The 25,225-nt window shown below is 41.6% G+C and overlaps 1 protein-coding gene and 1 long non-coding RNA gene across 2 annotated transcripts; both read left to right on the top strand.

The window, feature by feature from the left end:
* The first annotated feature begins 1,518 nt into the window (after positions 1-1,518).
* LOC131361765 (membrane-spanning 4-domains subfamily A member 12-like) lies at positions 1,519-12,104 on the top strand. The gene is given in 4 exon segments (XM_058403293.1): positions 1,519-1,599; positions 10,786-10,896; positions 11,701-11,757; positions 11,991-12,104. Coding segments are annotated over 4 exon segments (363 nt in total).
* Positions 12,105-23,754: 11,650 nt separating this feature from the next.
* Positions 23,755-25,224, top strand: LOC131361317 (uncharacterized). Its single transcript, XR_009206014.1, has 3 exons — positions 23,755-23,795; positions 24,460-24,539; positions 24,741-25,224. It is a non-coding gene; the product is annotated as an uncharacterized LOC131361317 (long non-coding RNA).
* The last annotated feature ends 1 nt before the right edge of the window (position 25,225 follows it).

The raw sequence follows: 25,225 nt of genomic DNA, 5'->3' as shown, positions 1-25,225 counted from the left end.
GGAGTTGGAGTTAGCATTAGGTAAAGGGTTAGCGTTGGGTGCTGATTGTTTTTCCTGTCTGTCTAGACTAGGGAATAAAGAATATATTTAGATGTTATCATGGAGGATGACATGCACACTCTTTGCGTTGTTTGTTTAGGAGAGGAGCATGCTCGTCAGCTCTTGAGGAAACTGACTGCGTGCATTGCGAGAGGATTCCACTTCGCAAGCTTTGATCCCGAAGCATCTTGTTCCCTTCTCAGGGAATCGGGTTGTGTGCGTAGCCTGGTGTAGTTTCTTAGTAACATGAGCAGCTCCTAAAAATATGTGATGTTCTTTAAATTAGAGTTGAAACACAAAGTCTGGATTTTCTTCCTCCTTGTGCTGAAATGATGCTATTTGTACACACATGGCCTGCTCATGCTGTAGCATCGAGAAACCACTTCCTGATTGTTGGCCTGCATTCAGCGTTAAAGCTTACTATAAGAAGAAAGAATTACATCAGTGATGAGATATAACCACAACCCGGCCAGTCGTCCAGACACACCCCTACACAGATATTTTTAAACAGGAGCTTTCTCTGAAACAAAACACAGCAAAGCAACACAAAACAAGCAGAAAGCAGCAAGCTCATCATTTCACTCTCAGGTAAATAGTCTTCATTTTTGCTTTACTGTATCAGGCACACATCTACATACAGACTCAGGGTATAAGAACAGACATGACATTAGCACAACTAAACAAGCTTGTCTGCATTAGCGGAGTTTGGTTTAGTAGAGTGTTTTAGAGCGAATTGAATTTTTGAATAAAATATGAAAGCTTAAAGGATGAATAAGAAGACATAGGTCACAGGGAGCCGATTTCACCCAGAAGCTTCTATAAAGGGGAATTACAAACTAGATGTGAGCTAGCTTGCCAGTGGGCTGTAACGAGAGTGTGGCATTTTTCAGTTACACTGGCATTATGGTGGACGCCATTTTCTTACAAAAAGTCTTACATTTATCTCTTTCTATAAAACTGAGCAGGGGCTAGGATCTGAGCGCATGACCTTCTGATTGCTTAACCAATGTTTTAATCCTAATCAAAGAAACATGTAAACTCTCTATCTCTGTAAATTTCAAAATTTATTGTTGCTATTGGCTACACCGATGTTTCTCTGATATCCGATCCACTAGGTATTGCTGGTACCAGCCGGATATCATTCCAGCTCTCTGGTTCAGTGCCATTTTTCTAGTGTAATAACAGCAGAATTAAAGTAAACTCTGTTCACTTACAGCATCAACAGATCAGCTCTAACAGTGTACTATCTGGAGACTTAACCCTTTGTGTTCTGTTCACTCCTCTGAGAGAGATTTTCAGCGGAGACAGAAAATAATATTTGAATCATAATATTTGTTTCTGAGGAACAGCAAAGACACAAAAGTGCACTTTTCTGAGAAATTTTTACCTTCTTTAAGAAAGCAGTTCAATCAATATTTCACTGTTTAATCTGATTTGCTAAAGGTCTGTTAATAGCACGAGACCTGACTCTTCATCATCATGACCCCTGTAACGGCTCCAGCTGATTTCCTACTCTCCCAAAGGACAGCACATCTGAAAGGCGAGCCCAAAGCACTGGGGGTAAAAAATACTTTTAACCAAAAATGTGTTCATAGTACAGCAGTGATTGATTACCATTTAAAATGTTTCCCTTCACTCAGTGGTTCTTCTCTTTTTCTCCCCAGACTGTGCAGATTATGATCGGGATCACGACTCTCTTGTTCTGTTTCGTTTTCATCTTTTTTGACAAATTCTCAGTTCTGATCTGCAGTATCGGAATTTCTTTTTCACTTAACGTATGTTCTTTTAGGGCTTCACTGTAAGCACTTTGCATTAGTATTCACACCATTGAACTTTTCCATATTAGAAAATAAAAGCAACTTAATCAGTATCATGTGATGAAACGACAAAAAATTGTGATGTCAAAAAACATGGTGGTGCCAGCATCGCACTTCAGGCCACTGACCTCATGGCTGTAATGTGCTGCTGTGATATATTTACTTAATTTTCTTTTTAAGTAGAAACCTAAACACACACACACACACACCTTGGTTACCACCACCATGCTTCAGCAGTAGATACATCCCATAATAATTGCTTTAAGTTAAACCCATTTCAGGTTGAATTTGTTAACATTAGAGATTGTTGAATGTGTCAATACTTATGTAACTAACTTCAAAATCTTGTTTTTATTCTTAATACATGATAAACATCATAAGTCCCTTTATTTGAACAGTTTATGGTGTCTGGAGCTCTGTCAGTTGCTACAGCGAACCACCCAAACTCCTCCTCTGTGGTATGGATACATGATGTTCTATTTATTCTTTATTTCATGAGTTATTTTTTATTCATGAAGGAAACGTCCTGGATTTAACATGATTGTTTCCTCTCTGATTAGTTGAAAGCCTCGCTGATAATGAATGTCTTGAGTTCTCTGGGTGCAGCCATCATCATCATCATGTTCTCATTCATCTTGTTTCTGGATGTCTACATGTGTTTCTATGATGGTTATCATTGTCTTGTCAGCTCAGAGGTTTGTATCTTATTAATTTACCATATGTTATTGTTCTTTTTTTCATGATGGCTGTAATTCCCACTCATCGCTCCCAAAATTACATGACAGATTTTGTGTTTGTTTGTTTGCCTATTAACTTTATTATTTATTTATTTATTCACTTGTCTACTGGATGGCTTGGTTAATTTCCTTGCTGGAACACCAGAGGGAATTCCAGCAGGGGTTTGTTTTACCCTGTTCCATGTTTTGTGTTCTCATGTGTTTGCCCCACTGGATCCTTAGCCTGTTCCCTCACCTGTTCTTCTTGTTTCACTAACTGCCTCACCAAACGATACCAGTTGTCTTGCATGTGTTGTTTTCCCAGTCCTTGTCATTGTGTGCTGTTTTGTTACCTGGTGTTCTCTTTTTTATGTTTAGTTTTTGTATCTTGTTTTGTATTTTAGTTCTTAGTTCTGCCCTAATGTTTTCTGTTCATTTGGTTATTTTTTAATAAACCCCTGTCTGATATCTTTCCCTGCACTTGAGTCTGATTTTTCCCACACCTGGCACTCCGTGTCTTTACAGTTTAACAACTGACAAAATACAGATGTATTATTTACTTAAAACCTGCCTACTAACTTACTCTGCATACATTCCATCCAAATAACTAAATCATTTACTTACCTACATATGAATGAATTAACCGTACATATGAATTATTTTACAAAATTAACTTAACTACATGCTTACCTTCTATCATACAGCTGGTCCAAAAGTCAGAGACCATATTTAGAGGGGGGGATCCACTGCAGCACCAGACTCTGTGGAGGGAGAAGGAGAGACAGGTGAGACAAACAGCTTAAGGAGTGAAACGTGAAATGTGGGGTGAATTTTATAATGTGATGGAAGCTGGAGTTCAACTGTGACGGGGTTGATAAGTCTGGAGATGATTAACGGGCCAATGTATCTGGAGCTGAGCTTTTTACAGGGTAGGCGCAGCCAGATGTCTTTAGTGGAGAGCCACACCTTCTGTCCTGGTTGGTACTGGGGTGCTTCCTTCCTCTGTGTGTCTGCTGCCCACTTATGATGCCTGACGGTCTGTTGCAGTCCCTCTGCAGTCAGAGGGAACTGTGGAGGGCTCATCTGACCAGGGGAACAATGGAGGCTGGTACCCGAGTATGCACTGAAAGGGGGTAAGGCCGGTGGTAGACTGGCACAAAGAGTTTTGTGCATACTCGGCCCATGGGAGAAAACGGTGCCAGGAGTGTTGCTGGTGGTGGCAGAAGGTACACAGATAATGACTGACCTCTTGCATTCAGTCTGGCCATTGGACTGAGGATGGTATCCAGAGGTCAGGCTGACTGTCACACCTAGGCGACAGAAGAAGACCTTCCAGACACGAGACACGAACTGGGGTCCTCTGTCGGACACGACGTCTTCCGGGATGCCGAAATTCCAGAAGAGGTGTTGGAACAGGCCTTCTGCGGTTTCCAGAACCAGTCCACTACACAGTCCACTACCACCAGGATACAGGTTACAGGTATAACCATCTGAGGCAGGCAGGTCGGTGATGAAGTCCACTCCTAGGTGTGATGAGGGAGACTGAGGAGTGGGTAATGGGACCAGCTTGCTGGATGGGAGGTGCCTAGGGATCTTGGCCATGGCACACTCCTGACAACCTCTGACGTATCTTCTGATGTCCGAGGCTAGGCCGGGCCACCAGTATCCTTCCTGCAGGAGTGAGAGAGTCTGGTTGATACCTGGATGCCCCGTGCCCAGGGAGGAGTTAGCTGACTGGATGAGACGTTGGCAGAGAGATGAAGGGACATACGTGACGCGCTCCCTCCAGCCAGTGCCTCCACTCTTCCTCTTAGTTCTGTTCACAGGAGGAGAGTTTCTTTGAGAAATAGGCACAGGGGTGGAGTCATGCTGGGCTACCATGCTCTTGGGACAGAACCGCCCCCACTCCGGTGGTGGAAGCATCCACCTCCACAATGAAGGAAAGATCGGGGTCAGGATGCGTCAGAAGGGGAGCTGACACAAAGCGCTGCTTCAGGAGGTGGAAAGCTCGGTCGGCTTCTGGGACCCACTGCAGGGTTCTGGGCCCCTTTTAAAGGAGATACGTTAGGGGGGCGACGACAGAGCTGTAACCCCCGATGAATCTCTGGTAGAAGTTGGTGAAGCCTAGTAACCTTTGTAACTCCTTCACCATGGTAGGGACCGGCCAGAAGGTGATGGCTTCCACCTTACCCTCTTCCATTTTAATGCCGTCTGGGCTGATGACATAGCCTAAGAAGGTGGTGGATGTGAGATGGAAGGAGCACTTCTCAGCCTTTAGGAAGAGGTGGTGTTGCCGGAGTTTTTGGAGGATGGTTCTGACATGATGAACATGCTCGGCCTCGTTCCGAGAGTACACCAATCAATCAGTCAATGTAGACAATGACGAACTGATGAAGGTACTCAAGGAACAGTTCATTCATGTACCCCTGGAAGACTGACGGTGCGTTTGCCAGACCATACAGCATGACGAGATATTCGTAGTGGCCGGTAGGGGTCACGAACGCCGTCTTCCACTCATCCCCCTCTCGGATCAGGTTGTAGGTGCTGCGGAGGTCTAGCTTGGAGAAGATCCGGGCTCCTCTTAGCTGTTCAAGAGCGGCTGGGATGAGCGGAAGAGGGTAACAGTGTTTCACAGTGACCTGGTTCAGAGCACGCTAGTCTATCAAGGGACGGAGTCCCCCATCCTTCTTGGCCACGAAGGGACCTGGAAGGGCGGATGTAACCCTGTTTCAGAGCCTCTTGGATGTACTCCTCCATGGCCTTATGTTCCGGTAGGGATCAATGCAGCAGTCCCATGGTCGATGCGGGGTAAGTTTGGAAGCCTGGTGAGGGCAGAACACATCCTGGTAGTCGAAGTACTGAGGAGGAATGGACGGAAGTTGTTGTTGTGGACTCTCTATGGATGTGGATTGGAGAGTTAAGGTCAGAGATTCGGGCACCCGGAGCGGAAGATTGGGGAAACAGTGATGGAAACACCCTTCTCCCCACTTCAGAATTTCACCGGTGGCCCAGGAGATAATAGAGGTGTGTTCCATGAGCCAGAGGCATCTGAGAATAATCTCCGATGTGGACCTCTCTAGAACCAGGAAGTGGATGTTTTTTGGAGTGCAGGGAGCCGACTTTCATGTGGATGGGCCCCACGAAGTGACGAATTTTCCCCCGTCCTTGAGGGCTACCAGTGATGGAATGGATCTGGTAGTGGGCGGGGTTTGTGCTCCTCTTGAGGCTCATTTGGTGGCAGAGGTTGGCGGATATGAAGTTTCTGGCTGATCCAGAGTCAAGGTGTGTATGAACTGTAATGGAAGAAGCGCCGCTAATCAGTTCTACAGGAGTGGTTTTAAATGATTGGGAGGATAAGAAATGGTACTCACTACGGGGCGTGCTGGGCGTTTGGAACATGCAGGCAGTGCGCTGACCAGCTGTTGGATGGTGTCTGTGGCTGTAGGTTCCATGCTGTTCTGCGGTCTGGTCTTTTGCCACAGAATGCCAGAAAGGAACACACAAGGAGGTTTAAACCCCAGGAGGGGTATGTTTATTGAGCTTGACTGAGAACGTGTGGAGATAGGAAAGTGGATAATACTCAGCTTTGGGACACAGCAACCACTGGAACAGGAAGGATGAACGAGAAGATGACCATGCTGAGGATGGAGGTGAGTGGAGCTGGAGGCGAGAGCTGGCGCAGAGGGAAAAGGGGGAAGATGACAGCAGTTGGAAAAGTGGCATAGAATGAATAGCGTTAAGGCTAATGTTAACTTCAGTCAGAAGGATAGCAAGTCGGCGACTACGTGAGAGATCAGACAGGGATGGAGTGAAACGGGTGAACTTAAATAGAGGAGTGGAGGTGATTGTGAAACGAGGTGCAGGTGAACTGAATTAGAATTCAGGTGAGTGACTGCACTGGCGAGAGGTCGAGTCCGGCGTGCCTGTGACAAAAATGGCTCGTCAGGTTTTACACAGATTTCTGGAGCCCATGCCAGCAACAATCCCAAGCAATTAAAAAAATTCACCCAAATTGTTGATTATATAATTTGTAATTGAATTAAATTTGAAAAGATTGCAAAGCAAAAAAAATTTTCCTAGTGCTCTCAGACTTGTCTGTAATGAACCGACTTGTTTATTAATTGTTTATTTGTTCAGGTATTGTATAGATATAACAGATATAACTGTTTACTGATTTTGTTGGGTATTTTTGGGCCAGTAGCAGGGGATCTATGGAGTGCTGTTGGTTTTCTCTCTGCTTGAGTTCACCATCTCTATCTGCACTTCTGTGTTCACCTGTAAAGCCACCTGCTGCTCTGCAACTACAGTGAGTGCATTTCAAATCTATTTAAATCTATTTTTCTTTTTTTATCAGTCATGACCTCAAGGTCTGAGAACTCAAACAAAGAGGCTTGTGTCATCTCTGAAATTTAATCCTAAAATTACATACATCAGACCTCTTGTAATGGAGGATAATTCACGTTCTGTGAATACAATTACACCGATCAGCCATAACATTGTGAGCAGTGCCAGGTGAAGTGAATAAGACTGATGATCTCCTCATCATGGCACCTGTTAGTGGGGGGGATATATTAGGCAGCAAGTGAACATTTTGTCCTCACTGTTGATGTGTTAGAAGCAGGAAAAATGGACAAGCGTAAGGATTTGAGCGAGTTTGATGAAGGGCCAAATTGTGATGTCTAGACCACTGGATCAGAGCATCTCCAAAACTGCAGCTCTTGTGGGGTGTTCCCGGTCTGCAGTGGTCAGTATCTATCAAAAGTGGTCCAAGGAAGGAACAGTGGTGAACCGGCGACAGGGTCATGGGTGGCCAAGGCTCATTGACGCACATGGGGAGAGAAGGCTGGCCCGTGTGTTCCGATCCAACAGACGAGCTACTGTTGCTCAGATTTCTGAAGAAGTTAATGCTGGTTCTGATAGAAAGGGGTCAGAATACACAGTGCATGATGGGTCAGGGCTGTTTTGGCAGCAAAAGGGGGACCAACACAATATTTGGCAGGTGGTCATAATGTTATGCCTGGTGGGTGTATAAATGGATTTTAAGCAGACAAGTGCTTGGTCAGCTAATCCTTAAAAAACGCCGGCATGTTTTTTTTTTTTTTACATAGGAAAGCTCATTGAGAGTGCAGCAGAAAGCATCAGCATTATTACAGGAACCCAAAAGAATACTGAGAACTTTATCTGGATTAATAATAAATGGAACTTTTGGGATAAAGCCACTGAGCATGAATTTTGACCAATTACTGATTGTTAAAGTGAAGCTGAGCAAAGTGTAAATTATATTTGAATCCTAATGATCTTCTTCGTTAAATCATTCTATTACAGCCAATACAGTACTCACAGCCACGGAATCCACAGCAGATGAATCAACAAGAGATGGATCAACAAATGTTGGATTTTTTTTAAACATATGGATTTGTGTCATTACAAAAAGGATGAGGTGACATCATGAGTAGTTTTGAACACCATTTCTCTTACTGGGTTTAACACGACAAGAAAGGCGTATCATTTAGTTGTGTCTGTTAGGCATGAATAGTCTTAGAGTAGCTAATGAATTAACAGAAACATCCTTAGTATTGCAAGTCTTCTCAGAAACAGATGGAGTCTGCACAGCACCATCAATTGTAACTCTTCTAAAGCTGAAGAGCAGAGCAGTGTTAGTTCCGTTGGACATCTGAAGCTGGAATCTGGGAGAATCCGTGCATTTTTGAAGCACATTGGAGAAAATCAAGTTCACTTCAGGTCAAAATTCAAAATGCATAAATGAGCTATAAGCTTAGAATAAGTAACATGGGATGGTAATTCTGACGCGAATCTTCCCACGATGTCTTCACAACATGAAAATGTTTCAAACTGGAAAATGTAAAAAAAACAAAACAAAAAAAAAACATAATGATAGGGATAAGACATTCATTTTTATATAAGTTTTATATTAAAGCTGAATGGGAAATGTAAAATGCCAAAGAAGAATATAACCATGTCTATGAAAGGCCCAAACTTTCCACAAAAGAAAAAAAGGTGGAGTGTTTTGACTAGAGGAGTTAGGCTGATGTCATTAAGTGTGATACGAAACATGGATATAGACACTGAGCTTTGAAACTGAAGTTTGTGAAGTTGATGAGATGTTCCATGTGAGCACCTTGTCATTTGGTCTCAGCTCTAATTAGATTAAACCTCATCCCTGCATGCAGTCTGAAGAATTTGTCTTTTTCTTAGGTTAAGTCAGTTAGTCGGGTTAATGTGGTGATTAGAGTGATAGATTATCTTCAGGAGAGTCTCACTTTGAACTGAATTATTATTATTTTTAACACAAAAGTGACTATTTAGCAGCAGATAAATTAACAGCCGATGAATCCAGAGTTGATGAATTGACAGCCAATGTACAATCCTGAGTACTCCAAACCACAGATGCCAAGTCAAGATGTAATTCCCTACAAAATTAGAATTTTAATCATGGTTTATTTTGCACTCAAATCCTGCTTCTTGCTGTCTCTGTACTGTTTAAGCTTCACGCTGAAAATCATGTCTATTATAGATACCTCTGAAGTGTTACATCTGGAAGCTTGCTGAGGTACAAAAGTAATCCAGACATCTTCTCTTTAACTACGATTTTGTTTCTTATCTGTCCGATTCTGTGAGTGTGTGTGACTGTAACCTGGATGATTTACAGTAAACTTTCCTCATGCAATAACACAATCACATATCTGTGAGTTTCTTCTCTTTCTACAACACTACCGTGGATCTTTTCAGAAATCTTCAAACACGACTCTCATCTACAGCACAACGCTGCAGAATTCTGGATTCTGATTGGTCAGAAGGTGTTGATTCATTTCTCAAGTTATATTAATGCACTTGTGATCGTTTCCATAGTAACAGCTTCTTTCACAGGGCCTCGTACAGTGAGAAAGGTCAAGCTTTAGCCCTGAAGTAGTGCCTCTGCCATGTTTTTATCTTTTCATGTATAATAATCTGAAAGAATGTGTCAGGTTTTATCTTTCTCCCAAAATACAGTTTTATTTTTATAAAAACAAAACAAAAAACAACAACAAAGCTACAAGGAAACATCAAGTCACTGAGGATTATCTAAACAGCACTGAAACATAAAGTCTGGACTTTGTCACTCGTATCAAAATGATGAATCGTTATGCAAATATATAAAACCACACTGTTCCACACATCATGCTCTTTCTGTAGCATCAGAAAACAACAAACCACCACCTGATCCCCATCATCGCCTTAAATAGAGCTGTGTAAGCTTTAGGGTTTTTTTTTTTCTAATTTTACAATTACAAGTATTTGTGTCCTAAAACTAGTTTCAATACCCAATAAAATCTTCAGCACAATGCACTTTTGTCGACTGAAGAGTTCACAGCCCCACCCACTTTTTCTTTACTAGCTAAGATAAAACAGAACCAAATGAGTGTAGCCAACTAAAGCCATTTATTTAAAGTAAACATCACTAGACATTGTTGTTGATGAACCTTCACATCTTCTGGAGATTATGAGAAATGTTTAACAAAATGATAGTCAACTCGTAACAGAATTTTGAGTCATAACTGAACATCGTAACTGTATTTCTTCATGTCCAATAACCGCGAAGCTTGTGATGATGGACTGAAAATGAACATCATCAGTGATGGCTTGGTTCACTGCAATCATATCAGTCAACCTCACACACATGTTCAAGGGAGTGGAGAGGAAATCTTAAAACTTGGAACTCACTTCTTAACACATTCTAAAAAAACACTCGCTCACAAGACACACGCAGCCGAGCAGCAAAGACTCTTCATCAGGTAAACGTGTCTTTCTGTTCTTTGTTGTTGTTGTTTATATCATAAAGAGATTAATGTTATGAGTTTTAATTAGATTAATTAAAATAGAATCTCCCAACAAATAGCTCCAAAGTAATTAAATGATACAGTTTATTGTCTAGAAAATCTGTGTCTTAAAAAACATAACTGCATTATCGTAAAGTATATATTACTGCTTAAAGAACACTTCTTTAGGATGTTCTGTCTGTTCATCGAGTCGACTCCTCATAATCATGACCCCTGTAATGACTCCAGCTGATACCCGACTCTTCAGACGCACAGCGTATCTGAAAGTCAAGCCCAAAGCACTGCGGGTAAAAACACTTTTATCTTAAATTGTCTTCATGCTTAACATTTCAGATTTTTCCAGGTTGTAATCTCATTGTCTCTTTTTCTCCACAGACTGTGCAGATTACGATCGGAATCATAACTTTACTGTTCGGTATTGTTTTAACCTCATACTTTCTCACACTTGGAGTCATCAGCGGTATCACTCTGTGAGGATCACTTGTCGTAAGTTGACGACATTTACACACCCTCACATTACTGAGTAACACAGAAGTGACTTAGATAAACAAAAGTAGCCCATGATGTAGAAGCATGGTGGTGGTGGTAGCATCATGTTGAGAAGTGAACTTGTCCTTTTCGTTTCTTCTCTGATTAATGCCTCTGTTTACTCAAATACTTTTGGAAGTTTTTTGTGACATATTTATTTATTTATTTATTTGTTTGTTTGTTTGTTTGTTTTTGTTTTTGATTATTTTCAGAGTTATTTTCCACCATTATCTTTAGATTATTTTATTATTCTCACTGTGCCTGTATGCTCTAACAAATTCTGTGTTCCGTAAGAAGCAGGTATATTTATATTTAGGACACATAAAACCTTTTCTGGTTTTTAATTTGTAAATAAATTTGAAAACTACTGATTTATTTTATTTTTTGTTAATAAAAGGAAATTGATTCATAAATTATCCATTATAATTGTAATAAATTATTATTTGTTAATTATTAATCAATTAATAATAGTATTTATTTGTTTTAATTTTTATAAAAAATAATTACTTATTTAATAATTTTTAGTTTGTCAGTAAAGCAAGCAAGAGGCCAACGGTTCTTGACAGGGTACTACAGCCACCATGCTTCAGTAACATGTTCTAGCTTGTGTAGAGAGAAAAAAATATATATATATATCTGGTTATAACAAAATATAGTAAAGATGAAGGGTTGGAGTGAATACTGATACAAGCCGATAACCTTCACTGTTGCTTTTTTGTTACTTGATAAACAGTCATGTTTTTTTTAAATTTTTTTAAACAGTTCATAATCTCTGGTACTCTGACAGTCACTTCAGCGAACCACCAAAATTCCTGCGTGGTATGTAAATATGGCTTATAATAACTTCACTGGCTTATAATAACTTCACTTAGAATTTCAGAAACAATAACTTCAAATAAGCATTAATAGAAACCACCTGCACCAGTGTTAGAGTTGGTTACAGAGAATTCCCCAATCTCTTCTGACCAATCAGGATCCAGAGTTTCATGTGACATTTAATGAAAAATAATATCTATTCTCTTAGATGAAACTGTTTTCTGTTTCCTCTTTAGGTGAAAGCCTCGTTGGGAATGATTGTTTTCAGTACTGTGGTTGCAGGCTTAGATATCATTCTGTTCTCAATGGACATTTGTCTGTTTAGAGGTTTCTTTAGCTTGCGTTCCTGATATTACTATGACCACTATGACTACAGATCTGTGTGGGAAATCGTGCCGTTGGTTTGTATCTCACAAATGAAACCAACTCCTTTTTCCCCCAGTCACTGCTGGACCATACTCGTTAGCACTGTTCCCAAATCACATGCATTAATTAATTACATCTGGAATAACATTTGGAATTAATTACGGCTGGAAATGCAAGAGCAAAAATCATCATGTGATTTTGGGTGTTAACAAGTAGGATCTATCAATTAATTAATTAAGTAATTAACTGCTAGAACCTACTTGAGGAGTGAAGTCACTTTGCATATACACTATATTGCCAAAAGTATTCGCTCACCTGCCTTGACTCACATATGAACTTAAGTGACATCCCATTCCTCATCCCAGGGTTCAATATGACGTCGGTCCACCCTTTGCAGCTATAACAGCTTCAACTCTTCTGGGAAGGCTGTCCACAAGGTTTAGGAGTGTGTTTATGGGAATTTTTGACCATTCTTCCAGAAGCGCATTTGTGAGGTCACACACTGATGTTGGACGAGAAGGCCTGGCTCTCAGTCTCCGCTCTAATTCATCCCAAAGGTGTTCTATCAGGTTGAGGTCAGGACTCTGTGCAGGCCAGTCAAGTTCATCCACACCAGACTCTGTCATCCATGTCTTTATGGACCTTGCTTTGGTCACTGGTGCACAGTCATGTTGGAAGAGGAAGGGGCCAGCTCCAAACTGTTCCCACAAAGTTGGGAGCATGGAATTGTCCAAAATGTCTTGGTATGCTGAAGCATTCAGAGTTCCTTTCACTGGAACTAAGGGGCCAAGCCCAGCTCCTGAAAAACAACCCCACACCATAATCCCCCCTCCACCAAACTTTACACTTGGCACAATGCAGTCAGACAAGTACCGTTCTCCTGGCAACCGCCAAACCCAGACTCGTCCATCAGATTGCCAGATGGAGAAGCGCGATTCGTCACTCCAGAGAACGCATCTCCACTGCTCTAGAGTCCAGTGGCGGCGTGCTTTACACCACTGCATCCGACGCTTTGCACTTGATGTATTGCTTGGATGCAGCTGCTCGGCCATGGAAACCCATTCCATGAAGCTCTCTGCGCACTGTTCTTGAGCTAGTCTGAAGGCCACATGAAGTTTGGAGGTCTGTAGCGATGGACTCTGCAGAAAGTTGGCGACCTCTTCGCACTATGCGCCTCAGCATCCGCTGACCCCGCTCCGTCAGTTTACGTGGCCTACCACTTCGTGGCTGAGTTGCTGTCATTCCCAAACACTTCCACATTCTTATAATACAGCTGACAGTTGACTGTGGAATATTTAGGAGCGAGGAAATTTCACAACTGGATTTGTTGCACAGGTGGCATCCTATCACAGTTCCACGCTGGAATTCACTGAGCTCCTGAGAGCGACCCATTCTTTCACAAATGTTTGTAAAAACAGTCTGCATGCCTAGGTGCTTGATTTTATACACCTGTGGCCATGGAAGTGATTGGAACACCTGATTCTGATTATTTTGATGGGTGAGCGAATACTTTTTGCAATATAGTGTATTTTAAAAAGAGTGATTGTTCCATTTATTTTTTTAAGCCAGGAATATTTCTTTCAATAATTAGGAGTGCATACAGTATAGTTAAAAACTGTTATTATTGTTCTACAAATGATATATATGTATTTAACTGCTTCCTTGCGTATTTATTTACTCATGTGTTGTTTATCTGTTTGGGTCAGTATTATGGAATCTATGGAGTGTTGCTCGTTTTCGCTCTGCTTGAGTTTATCATTTCTATCTGCATTTCTGCTTTCACCTGTAAAGCCTTCTGCTGCTCTACAATCACAGTGAGTCTGCTTTTCCAGTTTTTCTAATCTGTTGTTTTTTTTATTTAATCACAATCACATAGTCTGAGACCCCAGACTAGTCATGTTGTGTGTAATTAGTGTTCACATTGTAAAGTGAGTTAAAAAAAAATTAACTACATACAACTTTAAAGATGCAGAAACAAGAGTGTGATTTATAGAGTAAAAAAAGCTCAAATCTGAAACACATCGAGTGTCAAGTACAGTTAAGAATAATCCTTTGATGAGGGAGACATGAAAGGATGGTGAAATGTGGTAATGAGGGGTTAACTGCAGGCGATAGGTGAATGTGTTGCTCTGGTGTAGTATTTTGAATGGTCATATGAATCTGGGGTTTACCTTCCTACACAGCAGTTTGAGTGTTATGTTCTGCGTAGACAGTCACACCCGCTGGCCTGGTTGATACAGGGGATGGGAGGTCTGTGGCAGTTGGCCTTGTGCTCTTGGCATCAAATGGCTCACTTGAGGGGCATGTGAGCCCTCTCTTAGATCTCTCTGCTGTGGTGGAACCAATCATCAACTGCTGGGACACTCAAACTTTACCCTGACCAAGGGAAAATGTGTGGTTGATACCCAAAGCACACATTCGAAGGGGGTGAGATTGGTGGAGGAGTGGGTTAGGGACTTTTTGATATATTCCTCCAAAATAATAAACCCACTCCATAGTTTTTGCTCCAGACTACTATCTACTACTATATAGACGTCCTTAGAAAACATCCCAGGTCCTGATGTACCCCCTCGGCCAGGCCATTGGCTTGGGGGTTGTATCCCAACATTACACACTAATCACACTAATCCCTAGACATTACCCAGAATGCCTGCCACACCTGTGACATGAACTGGAAACATGGTCTACCAATAGCTTGGCTGTTTCCATGGTGGTGGGAGTACTTTTATGGCTACCAGCCTGCAAGCTTAAGAAAAGTGGTCCACCACAGCTAGAATTGCCGTGTGGTTCTGTAAGTTAGGGAGGTCAGTGATGAAATCCACCGCAAATGGGACGAAGGCTGTCGTGGGATGGGGCGTGGTTCTTGCACACCATATGGGAGCTAGGATGACTTCCTGACTTGGGCACAGATGGAGCAGGTCTCAGCGCTTCGTGTCTTTTAGCCATCAGAATGTGTTATACAGTGGATCCCTGGATGGCCTGAGCTTAGTGATGTACAGTATGTACCCTTTGGATGATTTTGTGTCATAGGTCTCTGAGCACATATTGTTTATTCGGTTGTCAGCCAGGGAGAATGGGTTCATTAGCTTGGACTTGTTGCAATTCCTCCATGTCCCACTGGATTGGGGTAATGATAATGGAAGGAGACAGGATTGATAAAGCAGGTGATCAACAGGATCATGGCGCCATGAGAGGGCGTCAGCTTTGCTGTTTTGGTACCTGGACTGTAGGTCACAGTGAAATTGAATGAGGTATAGAACAAGGCCCAGCACACCGCAACACTGTCAGTGGGGCTGCAATGGTGTTATAGTCTTTTATAAAGCACCGGTAATGGTTTACAAAGCCCATAAATCTCTTTAATTCCCAATACTCGATAGGGAGGGACATTCAGTCATGGCTTTTACTTGGAGACATCCATCTCTACTCCATGCCTGCTGATGATACCTACCCCAGGAAAGTAATGGAATCCTTATGGAATTCTCACTTTTCTGCCTTTACTACGAGTTGATGCTCTAGCAGACATTTTAGATTCTTATTGAACACCTACTTCAGGTCAACATATTCCCTGGGTACTCTCCACTGAGGTGGATTGACAGGGTAAACTGACCTTTCTGTCCATGAGGTGTCTTAGACAGCTTGGGACAATTTGCACAGTTCTTTATGTTTCCATGAGATCACTGGGTCCTGGGCATGTAGCCAAGGAAATCCTAAAATGATGGGGTGGCAGGAGAGATGAATAGCATGTGTTCCTCTGTTTAAGAGTCCTATGTGCAGCACAAGGTCTGGTGAGTGATGAAGTCATAGTGAACATAGTGATTTTCAGAACATAGTGATTTTAAGTGAAGCCCCTCAACAAGCTGGCAGTGTGTTAGGTTGATGCTGGTCCTTGCATGCCATTTCTGCCTGTAGTGTGGGTTTTAATCATTTCGGGAAATTTCCAGAAATGCTCCTTCCAGCTCCTTTGAGCGGCTAAGGTCTAGAATTTCATGTCGTATGAGATATACATACATATACATATACATATATATATATATGACATTGTGATCTATAGTGAGAGCAGGGAGCAGGTGGAAAAAAGGTTTGCGCTGGAGTAAGACTGAGTACATGTGTGTGGATGAAAGGGAATGAAGTGGAACAATAAGATTACAGGGTGAAGAGGTGAAGAAGGTACAGGAGTTTAAGTACATGGAGTCAACAGTCCAGAGTAATGGAGAGTGTGGGAAAGAGGTAAAGAAGTGAGTGCAGGCAGGTTGGAATGGGTGGAGAAAGGTGTCAGGAGTTCTGTGTGATAGAAAAATATCAGCAAGGATCAAGGGGAAGGTGTACAGGACAGTGGTGAGACCGGCCATGCTGTATGGTTTATGTATGGTGGACCGGCCATGCCGTATCTGTTGAGAATCAGCTGAATCAGTCTATGACCTGGATCCACAAGTCCACTTTATCTTTTCTGTGCTTACTTACTGCATTAATGTTAATGTATAGTATATAATGTTCTGTATTGTTTCCTTAAAAAAAAGCACATAGTAGCAGCCATAGGACAAATAAGAATGGGGTTAATTTACACCTCAGACTCATGAATCATGAGTTAATATGCGGAATCGGATCATTTAAATCAGGTGAGTCAGTCAGGGCCAGTACTAGTAATGACAGCTTCAAGGCGCCTCTTGTATGGACAAAATAATAGCATGCATTGCTCAGGTGTGATTTTGGTGCATTCTTCCTCTCAAACAGTCTTTAAATCTTGAAGGTTTTGTGGACCTCTTCTATGAACTCTGACCTTTAGTTCTTTCAATAAATTTTCATTTGGAATCAAGTTAGGTGATTAGATGGGCAGCAGCTTTATTTTCTTTCTCTGAAACCAGTTGAAAGTTTCCTTGGCTGTGTGTTTAGGATCATTTTCTTGCTGTAATGTCCACCCTCGTTTCATCTTCATCATCCTGGTAGTTGGCTGCAGATTTTTATCATGAATGTCTCATTTTTCCATTCATCCTTCAGTTATATGAAGTTTGGCGTATGTTGAAAAACAGCCATGATTAAGTTAAAATACAGCATCAAACAACAGACTACCAACAACATTTGCAAATCAGATATACAGCTCTGGAAAAAAAAAAGAGACCACTGCCCAATCTCCAGATGTGAACCCTACTGAAAACCTCTGGAATGTCATCAAGAAGAAAATGGATGGTCACAAACCATCAAGCAAAGCTGAGCTGTTTGCTTTTTTGCAAAAAGAGTGGTATAAAGTTCCCCAACAGCAATGTGAGAAACTGGTGGAGATCATGGAGCCAAAACACATGCAGATCGGGGTTATTCCACCAAATACTGATCTCTTAATGTTATTTAGCCGAAGCATTAACACAATCTGTTTACAAATTATTTGCATTTTGTTTTATTTGAGTTATTAAAGCTCTGCAAATATACTGCATGCTCTTGGGTTATTTTGATGTGTTGTCATTTCCTTTAAATATACACTCTAAATAACAATAGTTATATTTTGAATTTAGGAGAAATATTGTCAGCAGTTCACAAAAAATGAAACAAAACTCTTCATCTCACCAATACATGAACCTGGAAGAAAAAAACATAAACTGATTATTTTGCAGTGGTCTCTTCTTTTTTTTCCAGAGCTGTAGTTTAGGGTCCAAGTACCTAATCTTGCTTCAGGTTTTTATTCTTATTATTATTCTTATTATTCTTATTATTAATTTTCTTCTCCACATCTTCATTTATATGATAAAACTGCATAAGAAGCTTCTCCCTGACTGGATTTTAATTATCATTTTGTACTTTAAATATAAGTTTGTTCATTTATGGTCCCATCTATGGATTTATTCTTGTATGTAACATGGAAGGATCTGATCACTAGGGGGCGATATTGGGCGAGATAAAGGTGCTTGCTGTGGCTGTATACAGTGTGATTAATTCAGGGTAGAGTTATCATTTAGTAAAATATTGTTCAGAAAAGAAGATGCAGATGTTGTTAAATTCTGATTTTATTTTGATGGAAAAATGTTTGTATATACACACACACACACACACACACACACATAACATTATGAGCAGTGACAGATGAACTGAATGAGATGGATTATCTCCTCATCATGGCACCTGTAGGTGGGATATATTAGGCAGGATGTGAACATTTTGTGCTTAAAGTTGATGTGTTAGAAGCAGGACAAATGGACAAGCGTAAAAATTTGAATGAGTTTGACAAGAACCAAATTGTGATGGCTAGACGACTGGAACAGAGTATCTTCAAAAGTGCAGCTCTTGTGGGGTGTTCCCAGTTTGCAGTGATCAGTATCTATCAAAAGAGGTCCAAGGAAGGAACACTGGTGAACCAGTGACAGGGTCATGGGCGGCCAAGGCTTACTGATGCATGTGGGGACTGAAGGCTGGCCCGTGTGACACATGGCTGCATGGCCCGTGTGATCCGATCCAACAGACAAGCTACTGTTGCTCAAATTGCTTAAGAAATTAATGCAGGTTCTGATAGAAAGGGGTCAGAATACACAGTGCATCACATTTTGTCAAATATGGGGCTGTGTAGCCACAAGGGATGCAACAATACAGTTAACCCAGAGTCCAATACGTACCGCAGTTTTTACCCACGGTTTTCGGTTCGGTTCGGATGGTTTGGCAAGGTTTTTTCCATTATTCTTTGTTTAGGTGACAGGAACAGTATGTATGTTAAGAAGAAAAAAACTGGTTTTAGTTGTAATTCTCTTTATTTTACTTAAATGCAAAAATCAACTAACACATTGAAAGTGTACTGAAATAGTGAGATATAAAAATTAGCGCTTGTATGACTTTATTACAGGAGACAGGTTTGGACGGCGCTCTTTATTCCCAATCCGCTCTGTAATGACCAGTCACTGTGAGATAACTCTCTGTAATGACCAGTCACTATGAGATAACTCTCTGTAATGACCAGTCACTGTGAGATAACTCTCCGTTACCCTCGAGCTCCAGCTGTCTGTTATTAGAGCAAGATTTTGTGCTTTAACCAAAGCGTTTTCAATTTTTTTGCGCATTTTTCGTAGAGGTCGGGAAAAAAGGCTCCTGCTTCCACAGTGATACACTATATTGCCAAAAGTATTCGCTCATCTGCCTTGACTCGCATATGAACTTAAGTGACATCCCATTCCTAATCCATAGGGTTCAATATGACGTCGGTCCACCCTTTGCAGCTATAACAGCTTCAACTCTTCTGGGAAGGCTGTCCACAAGGTTTAGGAGTGTGTTTATGGGAATTTTTGACCATTCTTCCAGAAGCGCATTTGTGAGGTCACACACTGATGTTGGACGAGAAGGCCTGGCTCTCAGTCTCCACTCTAATTCATCCTAAAGGTGTTCTATCGGGTTGAGGTCAGGACTCTGTGCAGGCCAGTCAAGTTCATCCACACCAGACTCTGTCATCCATGTCTTTATGGACCTTGCTTTGTGCACTGGTGCACAGTCATGTTGGAAGAGGAAGGGGCCAGCTCCAAACTGTTCCCACAAAGTTGGGAGCATGGAATTGTCCAAAATGTTTTGGTATGCTGAAGCATTCAGAGTTCCTTTCACTGGAACTAAGGGGCCAAGCCCAACTCCTGAAAAACAACCCCACACCATAATCCCCCCTCCACCAAACTTTACACTTGGCACAATGCAGTCAGACAAGTACCGTTCTCCTGGCAACCGCCAAACCCAGACTCGTCCATCAGATTGCCAGATGGAGAAGCGCGATTCGTCCCTCCAGAGAACGCGTCTCCACTGCTCTAGAGTCCAGTGGCGGCGTGCTTTACACCACTGCATCCGACGCTTTGCATTGCACTTGGTGATGTATGACTTGGATGCAGCTGCTCATCCATGGAAACCCATTCCATGAAGCTCTCTGCGCACTGTTCTTGAGCTAATCTGAAGGCAACATGAAGTTGCTGTCGTTCCCAAACACTTCCACGTTCTTATAATACAGCTGACAGTTGACTGTGGAATATTTAGGAGCGAGGAAATTTCACGACTGGATTTGTTGCACAGGTGGCATCCTATCACAGTTCCACGCTGGAATTCACTGAGCTCCTGAGAGCGACCCATTCTTTCACAAATGTTTGTAAAAACAGTCTGCATGCCTAGGTGCTTGATTTTATACACCTGTGGCCATGGAAGTGATTGGAACACCTGATTCTGATTATTTGGATGGGTGAGCGAATACTTTTGGCAATATAGTGTATATATATATATCGTATATAATCAATTCAATTTTTGTGGACAATTCGAGGACAGATGTAGAGCAACTGCTCTTGTTAGATAGATTTTAACCGGTTATTATGATCAGATCATTTTACTGGAAGATAGAGGGTAATCTATCATCTATCTAACCATAATGAACACAATCATGTCAAAATCCTAGTTTTCCTTACGAATTTAAAACATGGAATGATAACTGTTGCAATGTCTAATCCTTCAGGTTTCTGCTTTGATAAACACCCAGGATGTGTCATGCATCCAGACCGGCATTGATTATTACAGTAATTTCAATCTGTTAGTATTGGTTTCATTTTTGCTACTGAAAAATTCATAGTAGTTATTAATGAGGCTAAATAAAAGTATGTCATGGCTTTCACAGTTTCTGGTGTTCATTACAGCAATTCACCAATTTCAGGAATATTTTTGGATGATTTCCCACATGTACAGGAAAGGAATGTGCTGTGAGAGTGCTTCTGAAGAGTTTCTTATTATGGCCTCTACAAACAAAAACCTCTAGCTGTGCAAACTTGATAAGATCTACCTATGAATCATCATGTCAGTGTAGACTCAGACTGTAAATATAAGATAAGTAACTCAGTGCTTATTCACCACTCCATCAACAATCAGTCACCTCCATGACAACACCTCTGACTAGCTTCATGTACACGTGGATCACAGCACTGCAAAGAAACAGACAAGTCCCATCGAGACCTGTAGATGTTGCTCTGGTAAATACAGCACCGAGAGTATAACTATTGACCCCCCCACCCCTGAACTTTTTCACATTTGTTTACAACCTGGAACTAGAGTGGATTTAATCAGGAGTACATCAATAGCCCATAATATTGAAGTGGGAGAAAAAAAAATCTAAATTATTATAAAAAATTGCATAATTGTTGTGAAAGACATGATCATGGAATTATCAAATATATATATATACACTATATTGCCAAAAGTATTCGCTCACCCATCCAAATAATCAGAATTAGGTGTTCCAATCACTTCCATGGCCACATTTGTATAAAATCAAGCACCTAGGCATGCAGACTGTTTTTACAAACATTTGTGAAAGAATGGGTCGCTCTCAGGAGCTCAGTGAATTCCAGCGTGGAACTGTGATAGGATGCCACCTGTGCAACAAATCCAGTCGTGAAATTTCCTCGCTCCTAAATATTCCACAGTCAACTGTCAGCTGTATTATAAGAACGTGGAAGTGTTTGGGAACGACAGCAACTCAGCCACGAAGTGGTAGGCCACGTAAACTGACGGAGCGGGGTCAGCGGATGCTGAGGCGCATAGTGCGAAGAGGTCGCCAACTTTCTGCAGAGTCCATCGCTACAGACCTCCAAACTTCATGTGGCCTTCAGATTAGCTCAAGAACAGTGCGCAGAGAGCTTCATGGAATGGGTTTCCATGGCCGAGCATCTGCATCCAAGCCATACATCACCAAGTGCAATGCAAAGCGTCGGATACAGTGGTGTAAAGCACGCCGCCACTGGACTCTAGAGCAGTGGAGACGCGTTCTCTGGAGTGACGAATCGCGCTTCTCCATCTGGCAATCTGATGGATGAGTCTGGGTTTGGCGGTTGCCAGGAGAACGGTACTTGTCTGACTGCATTGTACCAAGTGTAAAGTTTGGTGGAGGGGGGATTATGATGTGGGGTTGTTTTTCAGGAGCTGGGCTTGGCCCCTTAGTTCCAGTGAAAGGAACTCTGAATGCTTCAGCATACCAAGACATTTTGGACAATTCCATGCTCCCAACTTTGTGGGAACAGTTTGGAGCTGGCCCCTTCCTCTTCCAACATGACTGTGCACCAGTGCACAAAGCAAGGTCCATAAAGACATGGATGACAGAGTCTGGTGTGGATGAACTTGACTGACCTGCACAGAGTCCTGACCTCAACCCGATAGAACACCTTTGGGATGAATTAGAGCGGAGACTGAGAGCCAGGCCTTCTCATCCAACATCAGTGTGTGACCTCACAAATGAGCTTCTGGAAGAATGGTCAAAAATTCCCATAAACACACTCCTAAACCTTGTGGACAGCCTTCCCAGAAGAGTTGAAGCTGTTATAGCTGCAAAGGGTGGACCGATGTCATATTGAACCCTATGGATTAGGAATGGGATGTCACTTAAGTTCATATGCGAGTCAAGGCAGGTGAGCGAATACTTTTGGCAATATAGTGTATCTCTGGGTGATGGAGCTGTAGATGTGTGGTCATGTTGGAAGTATTTCCATGTCAGTATCTAACTCGTGTGGAACACTGTCATTTTTTGTTGACCGTTTTTGTTTCATCGGCATCATTGGTCAACAACAAATGTCCCCACACCACAGACCCAAATCACGGCGCTGCTTCCTCGTGTTTCTGTCTCACTTCACCTCTCTCCAGGGTTAGAGTGAAACCTGACACCAGCATCACAAGCATGGTCACAACTTTAGCGCTCACTGATTGGATATTTACTCACGGGGAGGCGTGTCTGTCTCAGCACGTAGACATACAGTGCAGGCAAACACACAGGAGGTACAGAGAGTAATAGAGCGCATGAAGGGAAAAAAATTAAAAATTTTCAAAAACCGCCTGGTTATTATTGTTTTCAAGAAAAACCAATAACCGCGGTTCATATGCGTATTGAACTGTGGAGGTCATACCAAACGGCTCAATATTATATTGAGTATTGTAGCATCCCTAGTAGCCACAGACCAGTCTGGGTGCCCTTGCCGACCCCTGTGCTCCGCCGAAAGTGCCAACAATGGGCACATGAGCATCAGAACTGGACCACAGAGCAATGGAAGAAGGTGGCCTGGTCTGATGAATCATATTTTCTTTTAAATCACGTGGATGGCCGGGTGTGTGTGCATCGCTTACCTGAGGAACTCATGGTACCAGGATGGAATGGTTTGATAAGCACAACAATGAGTTTGAGGTGTTAACCTGACCTCTAAATTCCCCATCTCTTAATCCAATCGAGCATCTGTGAGATGTGCTGGACAAACAAGTCCGAACCATGCAGGACCCACCTCACAACTTACAGGATCTGCCTTGTGCTCAAATTATGCTATATGGAAACACAAATCCTGCTCACACTGTAGCATCGAGAAACATCTAACCGCTTCCTGATTGTTGGCCTGCATACAGCATTAAAGCTTACATATTAATATTACATACATTACATTCATAAAACAAAAGAAAGAAGTACTGTATTATTTACACCACTGATTATTTCCAGCATGCAGTATGACAGGTTTCCTGATGGTTAATATGAAGTATGTGTGTTCTCCTGATGCATCAGCAGCATCTTCTAGTCTTGCATGTCAACAGTGACGTCTGCCCACAATCAGGTCGGTCGTCCACACGAGTTTTTGAACAGAAGCTCTTCCTAACCTCCATTTACACAAAATGCAGCAAGAAACAAGTGGTACACAAGCCCATTGTTTCACTCTCAGGTAAATAGTGTTCAGTTTTGATTTACTGTATCATCTACGTACAGACTCAGGCTAGAAAACCAGACTTGACACCGGCACAACTAAAGGACTGCAATAGTAAAGTTTAATTTAGTAGCAAATCAACAACAGCAGAAACAGCGATAAGCTTCAAGCAGGAAACTCAACAGAGAACTGTTTAACTGTTTATACACCCTGAGTAAAGGCGTGAAAGAGGAAACAGGTGAGTTAATGTTCAGGTGAGGAAGATAAATATAAAGTCCATGCAGGATCCAGAGCAGATTAGTGATCGTATGATATTACCTTGTTGTTTTCTGATATCAGTACCAATACTGGAGCCTTGAGTTTCAGCAAATTTAATCTGATACGATTCAGTTTAAAAACTTTTAAGCATTTTTATTTAAATTATCCACTACAACCTTTCATAATAAATGTAATAATAAATTAATAAGCTGTAAAGTAGCATGACCTCCTGATAGTTAAATATCTGATCCAATATGTGCTGCTGGCATCAGCCTGATATTAATACAGCTCTCTGATTCTGGTCCACTTTTCTATATAAAGTATAATAACAGCAGAATTAAAATAAACTCTGTTCACTCACTCTGATCAACAGATCAGCTCTAACAGTGATGTATCTGGAGACTTTGTGTTCTGCTTATTATAGTGAAACATGGTGGTGGCAGCATCACGCTTCAAGTCATCACTGACCTCATGGCTGCTATGTGCTGTTGTGGCATTTAAACAGTAGGTTTATTGTTGCTCTACACACTGTATGGATATAAATTAATAACTAACACACACACACATTTACACAGGTGTACAGCTTTACATTAGAAAAGTCAGAGGGGTGTGAATACTTATGTAACTAACTTCACAGCCTTGTTTTTACTGTTGGTTTTTATTCTTTATTCCTGATAAACACCATGACTCCCTTTATTTGAACAGTTTATGGTGTCTGGAGCTCTGTCAGCTGCTACAGCGATCCACCCGAACTCCTCCTCTGTGGTATGGAAACATGACGTTCTCTTCATTTCTTTATACTGTATTTATTAGTTATTTTTTATTCATGAAGGAAACGTCCTGGATTTAATGTGACTGTTTCCACTCTGATTAGTTAAAAGCCTCACAAATAATGAATGTCTTGAGTTCTGTGGCTGCAGCCATCATCATCATCATGTTCTCAATCTTCATAATATTTGTGACTGAATGCAGGTATTACTATCATAGTGATGTCAGCTATACTGATGTCACACTGTGTAACATCACAGATTCTGTTTCAGCTCCCAGGAACCACCAGCAACCACCAACACTCCCATTCTCGTAGTCACCAGCCTCCTGATTATGATCTGTGTTTAATTATATACACATATATGTTTGGTTTGCACTCTTTTGACCACCTCAGTTTCAGTTCCTCGTTGCGATGTATACGG

The sequence above is a fragment of the Hemibagrus wyckioides genome, linkage group LG11 (assembly GCF_019097595.1).
Source record: "Hemibagrus wyckioides isolate EC202008001 linkage group LG11, SWU_Hwy_1.0, whole genome shotgun sequence".
Lineage (NCBI taxonomy): Eukaryota > Metazoa > Chordata > Actinopteri > Siluriformes > Bagridae > Hemibagrus > Hemibagrus wyckioides.
Note: the sequence above shows the minus strand (reverse complement) of the source record. Positions and strands in the feature narration are given on the sequence as shown.